The sequence below is a fragment of the Suricata suricatta genome, chromosome 5, assembly GCF_006229205.1.
Source record: "Suricata suricatta isolate VVHF042 chromosome 5, meerkat_22Aug2017_6uvM2_HiC, whole genome shotgun sequence".
Lineage (NCBI taxonomy): Eukaryota > Metazoa > Chordata > Mammalia > Carnivora > Herpestidae > Suricata > Suricata suricatta.
The window spans coordinates 155636264-155654615 of NC_043704.1; the positions used below are offsets into that span (position 1 = coordinate 155636264).

General features: G+C 39.8%; 1 pseudogene and 1 gene segment (V, D, J or C); both read right to left on the reverse strand.

Annotated features, from left to right (window-relative positions):
* Positions 1–225: 225 nt before the first annotated feature.
* Positions 226–875, reverse strand: LOC115291344. The segment is given in 2 exon segments: positions 226–662; positions 766–875. Coding segments are annotated over 2 exon segments (483 nt in total).
* A 15804-nt stretch (positions 876–16679) lies between these two features.
* LOC115291345 lies at positions 16680–17281 on the reverse strand (annotated as a pseudogene).
* Positions 17282–18352: the final 1071 nt, after the last annotated feature.

The following is an 18352-nucleotide window of genomic DNA, read 5'->3' on the forward strand; positions in this document are numbered from 1 at the left end:
CATGGATGTGCATCAAGGTGTCTGTAATTCATTTCTATTTAGGGACAGGAGTAAACAAGTGCAAACAACTGTGTCTTTTGTGCATGTTAATGTAGTTTTCCTATGACGACAAAGTTTTCTAATACAGAGAATGAATAAATAAGCACAGAATCATGTATCCAGAGATGCTCTCTGGGGGAAACTGCTGAATGGAAAGGAAGCCCCAGACCCTGACAGGAAACCTGCCTATAACCTCCACATGCACCTGCTCCTGGGAATATAAGAGAATTGTGTATAATGTGCACCCCCTGGTGGTGCTAATCCGCTTCTACAGGTAGGTTTTTGTTTGGGCTCACACTGCTGGCCCCTCACTGTGTCCTTTGCACAGAAATACACAGCCGTATCCTCAGCTTTCAGGTTGTTCATCTGCAGATCCACTGTGTTCCTGGCATTGTCTCTGGAGATGGTGAATCGGCCCTTCACAGAGTCCGCATAGTATGTGTTACTTCCACCACTACTAATACTTGAGACCCACTGCAGCCCCTTCCCTGGAGCCTGGCGGACCCAGCTCATGGCATAGCTACTGAAGGTGAATCCTGAGGCTGCACAGGAGAGTCGCAGGGAGCCCTCAGGCTTCACCAGGCCTCCCCCAGACTCCACCAGCTGCACCTCACACTGGACACCTGCAGACACAAGACATCCTGATCAGAAAACTGTCACACATCCACTGTTCCTCTCACTCATATCCACTCACATACTCAGTGTCTCACGTTGACCAGGAATTACCTCTTAGAACAGCAACAAGGAAAACCCAGCCAAGAACGAACTCCATAGTGAGATGTCTGTGTTCTGTCCTGATCACAGAATGGAAACACTTGGGATCCTGGGGCTGGGGCTCCTCTCCCAGCTGCAGTGTCGGGGCTGGGCTGGTTTAATCAGCAATTACAGGGCCTTATTTGCATGTCCTCTAGTATATATCAATCTCAAGACTTAGATTTGATTCTTTAAAAGATCAAAACAGGGTTAGGGATGCACTTCTAGATCATTTTGTGTAGATGGCACTGTGACAGTAGGACGAATTCTAATCTGTGAACACACTTATCTTTGCAGACATGTGTGCATTTTTAAATGCCTTTCATCAACATAGGTCATTTTCAGTATAACAAACATTTTACATACTTTTTGAGGTTTAATCCAGAATATTTTATTCAATACCTTTTTAAATTGTATAATTTTGTTATTTCTGGCATATAATTTAAAATGCTGTGTGGAATCACATTTTTCTGTTGTTGATTTCATATTCTGATCATTTTTTAAATTAGTTCTTATATTTTTGGTGTATATATAGGGCTTCAAAGTGTTTAAGATCATGTTTTCTTCAAGAAAGAATTTTTCTCCCTTCATACTGATTTAAATATCTTCTATTTCTTTTCTATGTCTAAGTTTTCTGGTACATCTTCCACTTGTAGGAGAAGAACGATTTTTCCTTCATTGTTTCTTGGTTTTTTTTACCTGTTCTAATAATTCAGTTGACATAAGACATCTACGGGAGAGAAAACATTTCATTTTGTATGTGCATGCATTTCCTAATTATATGACGTCCAGAGAGTGAACAATGTAGGATGCATATTTGAATTTCAGGTAACAAAAAATTGGATTTGCAAGAATAAAAGCAAAAATGTGTTTTTGGGGTAGTAACAAGTCACCAAGTAACTAGGTTTATTTGCACGGCCCTTTTTGCCCTAGAATCTCTATTTTGGTGTACAAATGATTCTCTCCTCCTGGTACAGGGAAGGGAGCTTTCTTTAGGGAGATTTATTTACTGCTGTCAGGGCTCAAAGAAGAGTCAGAATGTCCTTGCATTGGCTGTTTCTCAAAGGACTTTCATCCAAATAAGCAATGTGACAAGATGACATATTTTGGGGTGGCATATTTTATTCTCCTCCATGTTACCATGTTGAATACCTCTTTTGGGAATGAGCATCCTTGCCTGACTCCAAATGTGATGGGAAAGCCTTCAGTATTTACTGTTGAATATGGTGTTCAGGTGTGAGCTTTTCATAATGGCCAGGATTATGTGGAGTTAATTTCCTTATGTTCATTTTTAATGAGTTGTTTATAAAGTTTTTATGCCATTGAAGATGGTATAGATTCAATCATTCTCTCTATTAATGTAGGCCATCACATTTATACATTTCTGTATGTTTAAGGAGCCTTGCATCCCAGAAATGAATCACACTAGATTATCATGTATGACCCTTTCAATGTACTGCTGAATTCAATGTGTTCAGATTTTGTCAAGGAATTTTGCATGTATTTTCATCTAAGATATTGGCCTATAGTTTCCCTTCTTGTGGCGTCTTTGGCTTTGGTGTGAGAATAATGCAGTCCTCATAAGTTGCATTTGGAGTATTCTTTTTCATCAGTGTTTTTGTAATAGTTTGAGAAGTATTGTCATTAATTCTTCTTTAGAAGAAAATTTTCCATAGAAAAACATCCTTTCTATAGTAAGAAGTAAAGAGAATTCTTATCTCCAGGGATAGGACATCTATAGCTGAGAAAGTTGGAGAAACAGACCTTGTTAGTCTGTTACTAATCTAATCTAATCTCAGCCAAAGATCCCTGAAAATTCTTCACTAAATAAAGCCCCCAAACATCTGTATTCTTTTTCTCTAAATTATATACAAATGAGTTGTCTCTTGGTCTAAAATGTATAAAAGTAACTGGTTGCCTTGTTCATTTATTTGGGTGTCCATTTCTTTACTGGATCTCAGTGCACATGTAATGAATCTTTGGATTTTTTCTACTTATAATCCATATTTTGACAACTTAATTATTTTGTCCACAATAATCTTGACAGAGGAGAATTTCTTCCTCCCTTTCACCTCCCTAGGCTCTGGGTTCAGCCCCATTTGCTTTTCAGCCCAGACCCAGCACTAGACTTGAAACACACATTTCTTTTTTTTTAATGTTTTACTTATTTTTAATACAGAGAGAGACAGAGCATGAGAGGGGGAGAGGCAGAGAGAGAAGGAGACAGAACTGGAAGCAGACTCCAGGCTCTGAGCTAGCTGTTAGCACAGAGCCTGATGCGGGGCTTGAACCCACAAATGTGAGATCTGACCTGAGCCAAAGCTGGAGGCTTAACCGACTGAGCCACCCAGGCGCCGCGAAATACACATTTCTGTATGCTGATGTGTAGACTCCCATCAATTAGTGGGTGTGGTTTGTGGGGTTTAGATTCTACACAGGATCCATCCTTATTTTATCCTGAAGGTAAATTCACATTGCCAGCACTCATATGGCTTTAACTGGATAGGTCTGCATCTGTAACACAGAGTGGCAAACAGGTATAAGAGCTGATATTCCTCTACAGGTCCCTTCCTACCCTCCTGTAATTTACTGAGAAGGTGGCCAGGACAGTCATGTGGCCCTCCATCCCAGACACTGCTAGGGGCATCTTTGTTGGGAATTTGGGATGTGGCTGAACCCTATTTGCAGGAGGTGTTGGGAAAGTGGGATTATCTGTGTGTACTGGAAGGTGGAATATATGGATACAGATGATGGTTTGGTACTTTCTGCAGTCACGTGTCTTTGAGACAAATGACATACATGGGGACACATTGGTACAAATTAAAATATTACCTTCACAAGTAAGATTCTAATTATGAACTGAAGTGAAAGTCTAGTTATGTTCTTCATATGTTGCACATCTGTTTGTGAATTAAAACATAATTCTTATTGCAAAGTAATATTTGAGAAAGTTATTAATAGTTTTGATACAAAGTAATTTCCTAAGCAATTACTAAGAATTTGTAAATCTTTAATTCAGAAAAAAAATTAGTAGCTTTTAATGTCACTATAATGATCTAGATTGTATCTAGCTATCTGTACATATAATAAAATTACTTGGAAAATTAGGATTATAAAATCTTAAATGATAGTTACAAGCTGATTGTTACCTTAAGTTGTTTTGATAAATAATATTGCATCATAAATTTATATATTAAATATAAATATATGACCTACTTTCAGACTTAAAATATAGTATCAGTTATGCAAGCAATTACAGTGAAATTCTAGAAGGTCAAAATCTAAAATTATATGTATTAACATATATATCATCATTGATATTCAAAAATGAGTCATACTAAGGATATCAGTGAAAGAAGGACATTAAAATTAGACAATGCACCTGACATATTTTGTGTCGATGACTACATTTTTATTTTTTATTTTATTTTCTTTCTAATATATTTATTTATTTTTAAATTTTTTTCCAAGTTAGTTAGCATATAGTGCAAAAGCATTTTAGGAGTAGAATCCAGTGATTCACATCCTACATATAACACCCGGTGGTCATCCCAACAAAGATTCTCCTTAATACCCCTTCTAGCCCATTCCCCACCTACAGTTATTTCAGGAACCACCAGATTTTTCTCTATATTTAATAGTCTTTTATGTTTGCCTCCTTCCCTGTTTTTATATTATTTGTGCTTACTTTCCATTATGTTAACCTGTTTTGTATCTTAAATTCCACCTATAAATGAAATTATGTGATATTTATATTTCTCTGACTGACTAATTTTGCTTAACATAATACACTCTAGTTCCATCCATATTGTTGGAGATGGCAAGATTTCATTCTTATATTTTGCTAAGTAATACTTCATTGTGTATATATATATATATATGTGTATATACACACACACATTTATAATGTATATGTATACACACACACACACACACATATATTCCACATCTTTTTTTTTCATTTTATAGTTTATTGTCAAGTTGGTTTCCGTGTAACACGCAGTGCTCATCATAAGTGCCCTCCTCCATGCCCATCCCCCGTTCCCCTCTCCCCCTCCCCCATTAGCCCTCAGTTTGTTCTCATTTAAATGAGAATTAATACCCATCCTTCTCAAGTTATTCCAAAAAATAGAAATAATAGAAAAATTTCCAAATTCATTCTATGAAGCTGCCATCACTTTGATTTCCAATCCAGAGACCCAACAAAAAAAAACACTACAGATCAATATCCTTAATGAATACAATTACAAAAATACTCAACAAAATACTAGCAAATCGAATTCAACAGCATTTAAAATGTTTGTTTATTTGAGAGAGAGAGAGAGAGAGAGAAAATATAAGCATGAGCATGAGTATGGGAGGGGCAGAGAGAGATGTAGGCACAGAATCCAAAGCAGGCTCCAGGCCCCGAGTTGTCATCGCAGACTCCAACGCAGGGCTTGAACTCCCAATCTGTATGATCATGACCTGAGCCAAAGTCAGAGGCTTAACCAACTAAGCCACCCCGGTGCCCCAAGGCATATTAGTTATATGTATTTTAATAGATTCCTGGCAATGACCTTTTATTGTTTTGGGGGGGGAGATAATTCTTCCATTTTGTCATATTGTCTTGGTGTGTGCCTTCTTCTGTGTTTTAGAACAGGCTGTTATTTAGCCTGCTCCTGAGCATAAGGGCTATATTAAGAAGAGGTCATAGACTTCCTCGCTAGCTGCTCTCAATAGAGGCTCCTATGCTAATGAACAGGGCACTGTTATGGTGTCAGCTAGCACTTTTGTCTCATAAGAAGCAGTGCCACGTCTGAAAGGCACTCCAGGAAGGGGAACTGTCTCTCTCCATGCTATCCAGATCCTCTGACCACACTGTCCGCTCCCATACCCCTGTGCTCCTTCTCCACAGGAACACTGCTATGCCCACAGGCTCCAACCCGGGGATTGCCAGCCTTCTAGAACTTCTAAAACAAAACACAGCCCACTGCAGGCAAGGACAGAGTCTGAAGATGACCGGGTTCAAAGGAAAGAGCAACCAAAACACAAGAGCGGAGTGAACACAGCACACACCTAAAACACTCCCTCAGTCTCAAGGTCCTGCTGACGTACGGACTCATCTTCATAAAGCTATTACTTTCAGGAGCAATAAACATCACTGATGTTTCTAATATACAGAATAAGGGAGAGACTTAGAGAAAAATCCCTGATGGAGGCACTGAATTTTAATTTGAACTTCTGATCAATGTAAATATTTGCTTTTCTTAAGTCAGCCCATGTGACTCTACAGGATGAGCACAGGACTTCTGTCCGGGCTACAAATCCAGCAGATTTAATCACTGAATGGATTGTATGAATCAGAAAGAGTGCAAAAAGGCCACACCACAAAAATGCACCTGTATCCACTGCACCCAGTCATAGAGTATATGATCATATGATACTATAATGTTCAGGTATTGCTTTCCTAAAGGAGAACCCTTGACTTACTGCTCCAAGTCCCTGTCTCATTGCCGATAGGTGCTTTCCTCTTTATGTCACTCTTTGAGTGAGATACGAGTATGATGTCAGATTGTATCCAACACTTACTGTAAAATAACATGATAATTGTATAATATCAGTGGGATTTATACATTGAAACTGAAACTTAATCCATAGGACCTCTGTATCCAGTAGGGAGGGAAGTAAGATTAGGATATATCTCTGAAATAAAACACTAGAGTTCAAGTTTGAGCTTGAACATATAAAGCAGAAGAAATATAACAAACTGTCTTTGCATCAAGAAAATATGGAGATTATTTTCAAAAGAAGAGACATTTCTTGCACTCATCGGAAACCTGAGTACACAGAGGAAACCATTGACCTAAACTACAGAGACACATTCATCCCCAGACAGAGCTGAGGTCTATTTGCCTTGCCCCAAAGCCATGGATTTCCAATTGGAGTAAGTGTGTTTCCAGGAGAGTTTACCATTCGTATCCATAGACTTAGTGAAGTAGATATCCCTCCTCATGGAGGCGAGCATCATCACAATCATTGATAGACTGAAGAGAACAAAAGGCAAAAGAAGGTGTCATTCACCCCTTTTTCTTCTGCCTTTTTTAATGAACCGTTCATCTCATCTTATTTTCTCTTCCTTTTGGACTGACCAATAGAACATGTGTTCCTCTTGTTCTCAGTCCATGAGGCTCAGAAGGCTTTGCCCCACCATATTTCCTGTGGCTCCAGCTTGTGGACAAACCCTGGGACTTCTAAGCCTTCACCTATCATATTATATGGGTATGCATATTTTTCCTTCAGGTGAGATTTCTTCTGGAAATGAAAGATAATTCTAATCGCTGTGATCTTGGTTGGCACTTGGTATCATTAGTATTTTTGATTTGTTCATTTTATCAAAATATAGCAATTATTAGTGGTACAATATGTGCATAAGTATATTCATATAGAATATTTGTCTCTTACTAGGATCATAGCACATCAATATGATACCATATATCTGGAGCAACTGTGGAAATTACTGCCACTTACATGGACGCTTAGGATATTATGTTGGTGATTCTCACTGCATGCCCGTTCATTTCTCCTATTCGGACTGCACAGGCAATTATAGTTCTTTAAGCCCTCAATAGGTAAATCACACAGCTTGACTTTAAAATTTTGGATAAAAACCTGCCATGCTCTACATATCTTGACTCTCCTTTTGAGAAATAGCTGTGAACCTGTTTCTGGATCTTACAAACTAAAGGTTTAAGCGTGGGTCTCAAGGTTACCATGCACATAAGCTCCCCATCTTGAGCTGGATTTTATGTGACCTACTAAGCCATAAATTTGGGCATGTACAGTGGCACCCTTTCATCAAATGGAAGAAGTGATGGAGTTTGAAGAGTAATGGAGTTTTAAGAGTGATGTAGTTTGAAGAGATCTTAAAGACACAGTCCAGTTTCATAGTTTCCCAAAGTTCCCATGGTTCATGGAACTGTTCTGTGTTCTTCTCTTTTCAAACCTGCCCATATGGCCTCATAGGAAGAGTCCCATAATTAGTTGATGGAGAAGGAAAAACTTGACCCTGGTGCAAGATGCTTCTACAATATTCTGGCATAACTTAAACTGGAAGTCACTAGCATTGTCATGTTCCCCACCACACTGAGCATCTGGCTTTATAGAGTACACAAATTTCCTTCTGAAAACACGATTACCTAACTATGTGGCAATAGCTTGTAAAAAGGAGGCCAAGATGAGATCATTCAGTAGTGATTGCCTTGCTCATCATGGCAGGTACAAGCTGAGATGCTTATTGGCAATGGGAATACATACCTGGTAGAGGAAGGAGGTAGTTATAAATACCAGTTTCCATTCTTGGCTGAATACAGAAATGAAGATAGCAGCCATCATGAAATTTGCCTTCCTGTTTTTTGTAAATAGTAGTGTTTCTTTGTTTTATCTTTCTCTTATTTTCCCCAATAACATAATGTACATTCACTTTATATGATTCATTTAAGAATCCTTAATTTTACATCATGATATTTAGTTATCAGTTATTTCATCAAACATGAAATTCACCTTTTCTTGGGAAGACGATAGTGTATTTTGGTTGTTGCAGGACACTTGAATCATCTAAGATGAAATTATGACCTTGGTGTTTGTTTTATATGCAGAATTAGAGTGATTTAAGGAGATGCCTGTGGATTTCCAAGTTTAAAGGAGGTTGACTTGTCATGGTGAAGTTTATGTGTCATCTTCAAGCAATCATGGGTGCACAGATTTAACATTGCTTCGTGGTCCTCTGTGATATTGTTTCCAGAAGAGTTAGTATTTGCATTCATGGTGTCTATGTAAATGTGCATCATCCAATCCAGTAAGGTTATGAATACAATAAAACTCAGAGAAAGGAAAAAATTACTTCTTGTGTTCATGCTTGAGCAGGAACATTGGTCTCCTCCTGCCCTTATTCTGAGAGTTACACCATCAGGTCCCTATGACCTCAGAATAGACACTAGTTAAGAATGAGGTGAGAATTAACTCACTGGCTTTCCTGTTCTCCAACTTATGATAGAAGAGCATGGACTTCTAAGCCTATGTACGCTGATGTGCTATGGGTTCTGTTACTCAGGAGAACTCTGTCTAATACATGGAATTACCGTATAGCTCTTGTTTAAAGTAATTGAAGGAAGTTGTAACACATATAAAAGCACTGAGTAGCAAAGTGCCATGAAGGAAGTATCATGTTTTTTGATTGGGAGAAGTGCTGGGTGAGGATAATGAGGAGCTATGGGATTCAGTGGTCCTAGATGTACAATGAATACACCTCAGACTCAGTTCAGCTGATGTGCATCAGGATATTTGTAATTAATGTATATTTGTAGACAGGAGTCTACAATGTAAGTGAATGTCTCCTGTGTATGTAAGTATAGTTTTCCTCCTATAACTAAATTTCTAAGTCGGAGACTGAATGGGTAAACACAGTATCATGTGTCCAGAGAGACTCCCTGGGGAAGACTGCTCTGTGAGAGGAAGACCCAGACCCTGACAGGAAACTTGCTTGTAACTTCAGTCTTCATCTGCTTCTGGGAATACAAACAGAATTGGTGAGTAATGTGCACTCCCTGGTGGTCCTGATCCCCTCCTCAGGGTGGTTTGCATCCAGCCTCACACTGACGTGTCCTCACTGTGTCTCTCATGCACTAATACACAGCCTGGCCTCAGCTGTCACGTTGTTCTTTTGGAACTCTACAGTGTTCTTGGCATTGACTCTGGACTCCTTCATGGAGTCTGCATAGCTTTTGCTTCTTCCTTCAGTGTTAATCCATAAGACCCACTACAGCCCCTTCCCTGGAGCCTGGTGGAACTAGTTAATTTTGTAACTACTAAAGATGAACTCAGAGGCTGAACAGGAGAGTCTCAGGGAGCCCCCAGACTTAGCTAGGTCTCCCCCAGACTCCACTAGCGGCATCTCACACTGGACACCTTCAGACACAAGACATCCTGGTCAATAAACTGTCACACACCCACTGTTTCTCACTCATATACATTCACATATTCAGGGTCTCTCATTGATCATGAATTACCTTTTAAAACAGCAACCAGGAAAACCTAGCCAAACCCAAACCCATGTCTTTGTTCTGTCCTGATCACTGAGTGGGAACACCTGGAATCCTGGGACTGAGACTCCTCTCCCAGCTTCAGGGTTAGGGTGGGCTGGTTTAATCAGCACAGGGAGGGCTCCATATACATTTCCTCTGACTATATACCCAGATATGGATTCAATGGAGAGGCAGTGACTTGGTGCATTGACAGCATTTGGAAAAATACAATTTGCTATTATGATTTTCCAGAGCACACACTTGGACTCCATGCGCTACCTTGGTTTTACATTTTCACACTAGTCTTGGGATGTAGGTGTGATTGTATACCATAAGGACATGTGATTCAACATCCAGAATGTAGAGGATGTTGAGGTGTCCAAGAGAACTTATGTGGTGAGAGTAAGCCTGAGGATCTGGGTTTGTGCTCCCTCCCACAGGACCTACTGTCCCCCTGAACCACCTACAGGCCAGGCCTGAGTGGGCAGGCTCTTGATGAATCTGGATTCCTTCTGTAATGGGGATAGGGTTGCTATGATTGTTCTGGTGTTTACTTGAAATATAGACAGAATCCCGGTTAGTGCAGGTGTATTTTCAGGTCTCTAACATGGCACTATCACTGCATTCCTCCTGAATCATCGCTGTGGTTATTTTCAAGCACTCTGATGAATGTACCTGACAAAATATCAGCTACACATGCAGAGTGTGTGATATCATAACATTGATGTCAGAGTCAGCATAATGCAGAGTGAACAGATCAATTCTCATGAAATTCGCCTCTGGTTCCACTGGAGTTTTTCCTTCCTTCTTCCCTTCATCGCCATGTCCCCACAGAACTACTGATCTTTCTCCTGTTTCTTCAAATTAGTTTTACTTTTCTAGAATTTATACATTTGCAATGGTATTAGACAAACTTTTTTGTAAGAATTATTTTGCTCATCATAAATCCTGTGCATACAACTAACTATGCTACTGTTTGTTATTAAGAGTCACCATATTTAATGATTGGGAGTTTTATAAGTCTGAATGTTGCCTATTTTATTTTATTTTATTTACTTACTTTTAATAGTTTATTGTCAAGTTAGTCTCATATAACAAACAATGCTCTTCTCCCCAAGTGCCCTCCCATGACATCACCCTTTTCCTTCCCCTTTCCCCCTCCCCCCTCAGCCTTCAGTTTGTTTTCAGTATTCAAGAGTCTCTCATGGTTTGCCTCCCTCCTTCTTCCTAACTCTTTCACCCCCTTCCCCTTCCCATGGTCCTCTGTTAAGTTTCTCCTCTTAGATCTATGAGCAAAAACATATGGTACCTGTCCTCCTCCATCTGACATTTTCGCTTAGCATGACGCCCTCGAGGTCCATTCACTTTGCTAAAAAATGGCCAGATTTCATTCTTTCTCGTTATCATGTAGTATTCCATTGTATACATAAACCACATCTTCTTGATCCATTCATCAGCTGATGGACATTTAGGCTCTTTCCATGATTTCGCTATTGTTGACAGTGCTGTTATGAATATTGGGATACATGTGCCCCTATGTGTCAGCACTTCTGTATCCCTTGGATCAATCCCTAGCAGTGCTATTTCTGGGTCATAGGGGATTTCTATGGATAGTTTTTTGAGGAACTTCCATACTGTTTTCCAGAGCAGCTGCACCAGTTTACATTCCTACCAACAGTGTAGGAGGGTGCCGGTTTCTCCACATCCTCGCCAGGATCTATATTCTCTTGATTTGTTCATTTTAGCCTCTCTGACCAGTGTGAGGTGGCATCTCAGTGTGGTTTTGATTTGTATTTCCCTGATGCTGAGTGACGCTGAGCATTGTTTCATGTGTCTGTTGGCCATCTGTATGTCCTCTTTGAAGAAATGTCTATTCATGTCTTCTGCCCACTTTGTTTCACTGGATTATTCATTTTGTGTGTGTGTGTGGAGTTTGGTGAGTTCCTTGTTGAATTTGGATACTACCGTTTTATATGATATGTCATTTGCAATTATCTTTTCCCATTCTCAGTTACCTATTAGTTTTCTTGATTGTTTCCTTTGCAGTGCAGAAGCTTTTTATCTTGATGAGGTCCCAATAGTTCATTTTTGCTCCTGATTCCCTTGCCTTTGGGAATGTGTCGATTAGGTAGTTGCTGCAGTTGAGGTCAAGGAGGCTGTTTCCTGCTTTCTTCTCTATGGTTTTGATGCTTTCCTGTCTCACATTCAGGTCTTTCATCCATTTTGAGTTTATTTTTGTGGATCCTGTAAGAACGTGGTCTTGTTCATTCTTGTCCATGTCACTGTCCCATTCTCCCAGCACCATCTGTTAGAGAGGCTGTCTTTTTTCCATTGGGTACTCTTTCCTGCTTTGTCAATGATTAATTGGCCATACATTTGTGGGTCCAGTTCTGGGTTCCCTATTCTATTCCATTGGTCTATGTGTTTGTTTCAGTGCCAACACCATACTGTCTTGATGATGACAGCTTTGTAGTAGAGGCTAACATCTGGGATTGTGATGCCTCCTGTTTTTGTTTTCTTCTTCAATATTACTTTGGCTATTCGGTTGTGTGTGTGTGTGTGTGTGTGTGTGTGTGTGTGTGTGTGGTTCCATACGAATCTTAGGATAGTCTGTTCTAGCTTTGAGAAGAATGCTGGTGTAATTTTGATTGGGATTGCATTGAATGTGTAGATTGCTTTGGGTAATAATGACATTTTCACAATGTTTATTCTGATCCATGAGCATGGAATGTTTTTTCCATTTCTTGGTTCTTCTTCAATTTCTTGCATTAGTCTTCTATAGTTTTCATTGTACAGGTCTTTTACATCTTTGGTTAAGTTTATTCCTAGGTATTTTTTGTTTTTTCGTGCAACTGTGAATGGGATCACCTTGTTGCTTTCTTTTTCTGTTGCTTCATTATTGGTGTATAAAAATGCAACCAATTTCTATACGTTGATTTTTTTACCCTGTGATTTTGCTGAATTCATGGATCAGTTCTAGTAGGCTTCTGCTGGAATCTGTCAGATTTTCCATGTAGAATATCATGTCCTCTGCGAAACGTGAAAGTTTGACTTTGTCTTTGCCATTCGGATGCCTTTTTTTTTTTTTCATTTTGTTGTCTGCTGATGCTAGGACTTCCTAGCGCTATGTTAAACAACAGTGGTGAGAGTGGACATCCATGTCGTGTTCCTGATTTCAGGGGGAAAGCTCCCAGTTTTTCCCTGTTGAGGAAGATATTAGCTGTGGGCTTTTCATAAATTGCTTTAATAATTTTTATGTAAGTTCCTTCTAGCCTAGGTTTCTTGAGAGTTTTTATTAAGAACGGATGCTGTATTTTGTCAAATGTTTTTTCTGCATCTATTGACAAGATCATATGGTTTTTATATTTTCTTTTGTTAATGTGATCTATCACATTGACGGATTTGTGAATATTGAACCCGCCCTGTAACCCAGGAATGAATTCCCGCTTATCATGGTGGATAATTCTTTTTATATGCTGTTGAATTCTATTTGCTAGTATCTTGTTGAGTATTTTTGCGTCTGTATTCATTAAGGATATTGGCCTATAGTTATGTTTTTGTTGTTGTTGTTTTTGGATCACTGTCTTATTTGGGGATCAAAGTGATGCTTGCTTCGTAGACTGATTTTGGAAATTTTGGTTCTATTTCTATTTTTTGGAATAGCTTGAGAAGGATGGGTATTAACTCTGCTTTAAATGTCTGGTAGAATCCCCAGGGAAGCCATTGGCCCTGGGCTCTTATTTGTTGGGAGATTTTTGATAACTGATTCGATTTCTTCACTGGTTATGGGTTTGTTCAGATTTTCTATCTCTTCCTGTTTGAATTTGGTAGTTCATGTGTGTTTAGGAATTTGTCCATTTCTTCTAGATGGTCCAGTTTGTTGGCATATAGTTTTTCATAGTAATCTCTGATGATTGCTTGTATTTCTTAGGGATCTTTTGTAATAGATCCATTTTTATTTATGATTTTGTCTATTTGGGCATTCTCTCTCGTTTTTTCTGGGAAGCCTGGCTAAAGGTTTATCAATTTCGTTTAATGTTTCAAAAAACCAACTCTTTATTTCATTGATCTGTTTAACTGTTTTTTTTTTCAGACTCTATATTGTTTATTTCTGCCCTGACCTTTATTATTTCTTTTCTTCTGCTGGGTTTGGGGTGCTCTTGTTGTTCCCCTTCTAGTTTCCTTCTGGACTTTCTTACTTCATTAAAAGTTGATTCAGAAGAAACAGTTCCTCCTTCCACTCTATTTTTCTTGTCTGCATGTGGGCTTTGGGAATACTGTCACCATGTCCAATCTTGGTGAGGGTTAACTTGGGTTTGGGAGTGACATAGAATTGTTTTTTAATTAAGATATTGAAAATTCTCCGACTGTCACATCGCTCAGACAATCTTCAGTCTATCAGCTGATTGGTGGACTAGGTGATTTCAGAAGCATATTGGCTAAATTTTCAATTAGAGAACAGTGCATGCTATTGATGAAATGGGTATGGCCTATAGTCACTACTTGCGAGGACCCCTCATAAAAAGAGTGAGGTTATTTCCTGTTCATGAGTAACCACTATCAGCAAGGTCCTGAGGAATCTGTGAGGTAGGATATGGCCAGAAGCCCACCCACAGGGTTCCTTTGAACACAGGTAGATAGTTTTTATCCAGCGTCCACCCTCCATGGCATGTAGATATGTTTTATTTGCTGTATGTGTATTTTCTGCAGGTTGTGAAGTAATTCCTTGATGACAGCCTCCAGTCCATAATCTTGATGAAAAGCTTCTTGAGTTGTGTTTCCATCCTGAATTGTACAATCTTTTCTATCCAGTGACTGAGGAGTACACCTCACAGCAGTTATCGTAACACAACTTTGTAGGGCATTTCTCGAATTGAAATACCACATAGTCATCACTTCTACAGTCTTCTAGAAAGGTGAAAAAAGCAGCACCATAAACGTAAAGTTACACAAAGTCTCAGAAACGCATGGACTCTGTTTGTTGTCCAAAGGCACTCTCAGTGGCTCTTACAGCCTTCTGGTTCATAGGCTCATAGCCAGCACTTATCTCCCTATGACATGGTATCTGGAAGGACCATGCATGTAGAAATACTGCACTCGGACTTGGGAACAGTTTAGAAAGGATTCATGAATTATGTCCACTCCTTTCACCTACAGGTTAAAGCTGTTTTTCCACTTTAACTTTGACACAGATTTCCTTTGATTTCCTGCTAGTAATTTCAATGATTTGGAAGAACTGAAGCAGAAAAAAGACTGCCAGTGAGCCTCATTGAAGGAGCTTATCAAGTACTTGTCACCACAAATGCTGCAGGGAAACACCGGAGACTCAATATTTGGGGTCATGTCTCACTAATGTCTTAGTTGTTTCTGTATGCTGTAACTATGTTCACAGTCTGGGTGGTTTTAAACCATAGACACTCATTTCTCAGAGTTCTGGAGTCTGGGAATTCCGAGGTCAAGGTATAGGCAAATTTGGTGTCTGGAGAGAGAGCCCGTGTCCTAGGTCATCCTTTCCCTGTCACCCCACATGGGGCCAAGTGGCAGGGAACTTTCACTGTCCTGGTGTGTAAGAGCACTGATCTTGTTATGAGGCTGCCTCCTCCTGACCAAAGTGTTTCCCAAAGGTCCTGCCTCCTGAGACCATCCCATTTGCTTTAGGTTTCCACATTGTGATGATTGAGGACACGCACATTGCACTGATACCAGGAACAGTGAGTCATTTAGTTATTCTGTGCACTTGGAAGACTTCTCTGATTGAGACCCTGAAGCAGAGAATTTTCATGGATTGACTAGAAGCTTCTGGTCTTTGCATGTATACAGTGAGCACACAAACATCAGAACACTCTTTTGACCTTGGAGAGTAAACAGCTTCCAGGCTAGACTCTGGGTAAGACCTCAGTGCACTTCAATTAACATTTCATTGTTGTGCATGTTTACATGGATCCTTATTTTCATCTCCAAGTATTTAGACTGTTTTCTGCTTAGAATGACCATTTCTCGTTTCTTCTCCCAGTTTTCAGCCTTGTTTAGTGGGTTAGTCATCACACTCTGACCTTGGATTTTTGTCTTCCATCTCCTGAACCTCCTTCTTCCTTCTTCTGCTCCCTCCTCACAGAGGAAATCTAGCAGGAATCTCTGGGTTATCCCTCCTTTGATATAGGTGAGGGACTGACTGCACAAAAACCCTTTTCTGGAGCAGGACTCCCTCCCAAATGACCCAGTGTCACTTCCTGCTCTCAACAGACACAATGATGAAGATAAGGAAGGTTTTATAATCCCTTCTGTGTGTGTATGTTTGCGTATGTGTGTGTGTGTGATCTTCAGACTCCATATCCTGGTGATGGTCCCAGTGGTTTCTGTGCTGTCAAGTACACTTGATGCTGTGAGAATGGTTCTGACAATGACCCCACCAGCTGTGTCTTCTTTTGCTTTTATTTTTTTGATGGTTATATTTGTTTATTTGGTTTTTTAATTAATAGTTTATTGTCAAATTGGTTTCATTTTCACACATTTCTAGCTTCATTTCCAGGTTGCCCTTCATGCTGCTTCTAGCAAGCTCACATATTGAGCTGTGTGGTCCTGGGATGCACTGAGTGCATCTGGAAATCCTATAATGCTTAATGCAACATGCATCAGGATATTTCTAATTCATTTGTGTTTAGGGGCAGGAGTAAGCAGTGTAAGCAACTGTTTCTTTTGTGTGCCTCTTATTATATTTTTCTTATTACAACTTTCTAGGATAGAGACTTAATAAGTAGCCCAGAATAATCTGCCCAGAGAAGCTCCCGGGGGGGGAAATGCTGTAAGGAGAGGAAGCCACAGTCCCTAACAGGAAACCTGCCTGTAACCTCCATTTGCACCTGCTCCTGGGAATACAAACCAGAATTGTACAGAGTGTGCACCCCCTGGTGGTACTGATCCCCTTCTACAGGGAGGTTTGTGTCTGGGCTCACACTGATGTCCCCTCGCTGTGTCTCTCGCACAGAAATAGATGGCCGTGTCTTCGGGCCTCAGGCTGTTCATCTGCAGATAGAGCGTGTTTTTGGCGTTGTCCCTGGAGATGGTTAATCGGCCCTTCATGGAGTCTGCATAGTATGTGTTTCCACTACTAGTAATATATGAAACCCATTCCAGCCCCTTCTCTGGAGCCTGGCGGACCCAGCTCATGTAGTTGTTTCCGACGCTGAATCCTGAGACTGTACAGGTGAGTCTAAGGGACCCCCCCAGGCTTCACCATGTCTCCCCCAGACTCCACCAGCTGCACCTCACACTGGACACCTGCAGACACAAGACATCCTGATCAGAAAACTGTCACACATCCACTGCTTCTCTCACTCATATCCACTCACATACTGAGTGTCTTGCGTTCACCATGAATTACCTTTTAAAACAGCAACAAGGAAAACCCAGCTAAACACAAACTCCATGGCAAGATGTCTGTGTTCGGTGCTGATCACTGAATGGGAAGCCTGGGAATCCGTGGCTGGGGCTCTTCTCCCAGCTGCAGGGTTAGGGCTGTGCTGGTTTAATCTGCAGAGGGAGGGCCCCATTTGCATATCCTCTGACTATAAGTCAATCTCCAGACTTAGATTTGATTCTTTAAAAGCTAAAAACAGGGTTAGGAATGCACTTCTAGATCACTTTGTGTAGATGGCGCTGTGAACAATATGAAGAATTCAAATCTGTGAATACAACTATCTTTGCATCTGTTTGTCCATTTTTTCATGTCTTTTTCCAAGCAGGTCATGTTTGGTATATAATATTTTACTTTTTAGTGAAATCAAATGCTAAATATGTTATTTTGTGCCATTTCATTTTCATGTATTTATTTTTGTGTGACAGAGAGATAGAGGGAGAGAAGGTCAGGGAAAGAAAGGTAGACAGAGAATCACAAGCAGGCTTCATGCAGTCAGTGCAGAGTCTGACACAGGAATAAAACTCAGAAGCACTGAGATCATTACCTGAGCCAAAATCAAGAGTAGGCGCTTAACTGACTGAGCCACCCAGGTGCTTCATTTTTGCCGTTTCAAATTGCATTTTTTGGTTGTTCTTTCTTTTTCATATACTGTGTTTTTGGTGTGTATAATCACAGTGCTTTTTTGTATGTTGATTTTGTATCCTGAACTTTTCCTGAGTTTGTTAATTTTTCTAATAATTTTTCTTTGCGGAGTTTCTATAATTTTACTATACATAGATCATGTCATCTTCAAATGAATAATTTTCTACCTTAGTGATTTACATGTCTTTGTTTGTTTTATTGCCAAAGTTCTCTGGGTATGCCTTCTATTTCTAGGAGCAACTTTTCTCTTCTTTGCTTTTGTGTTTTTTGTTTGGTCTAACAATTTGATTAAGATAGGACTGATCTTGAGTGGAAAATAAATTTAGTTTGGCATGTGCATGAGCTTTCTAATAATATGACACCCAGGAAATGGACAAACTAGACAGCACTTGTGCCTTTTGGACAATGTAAGATCAGATTTGTGAAGAGTTAACAAGAC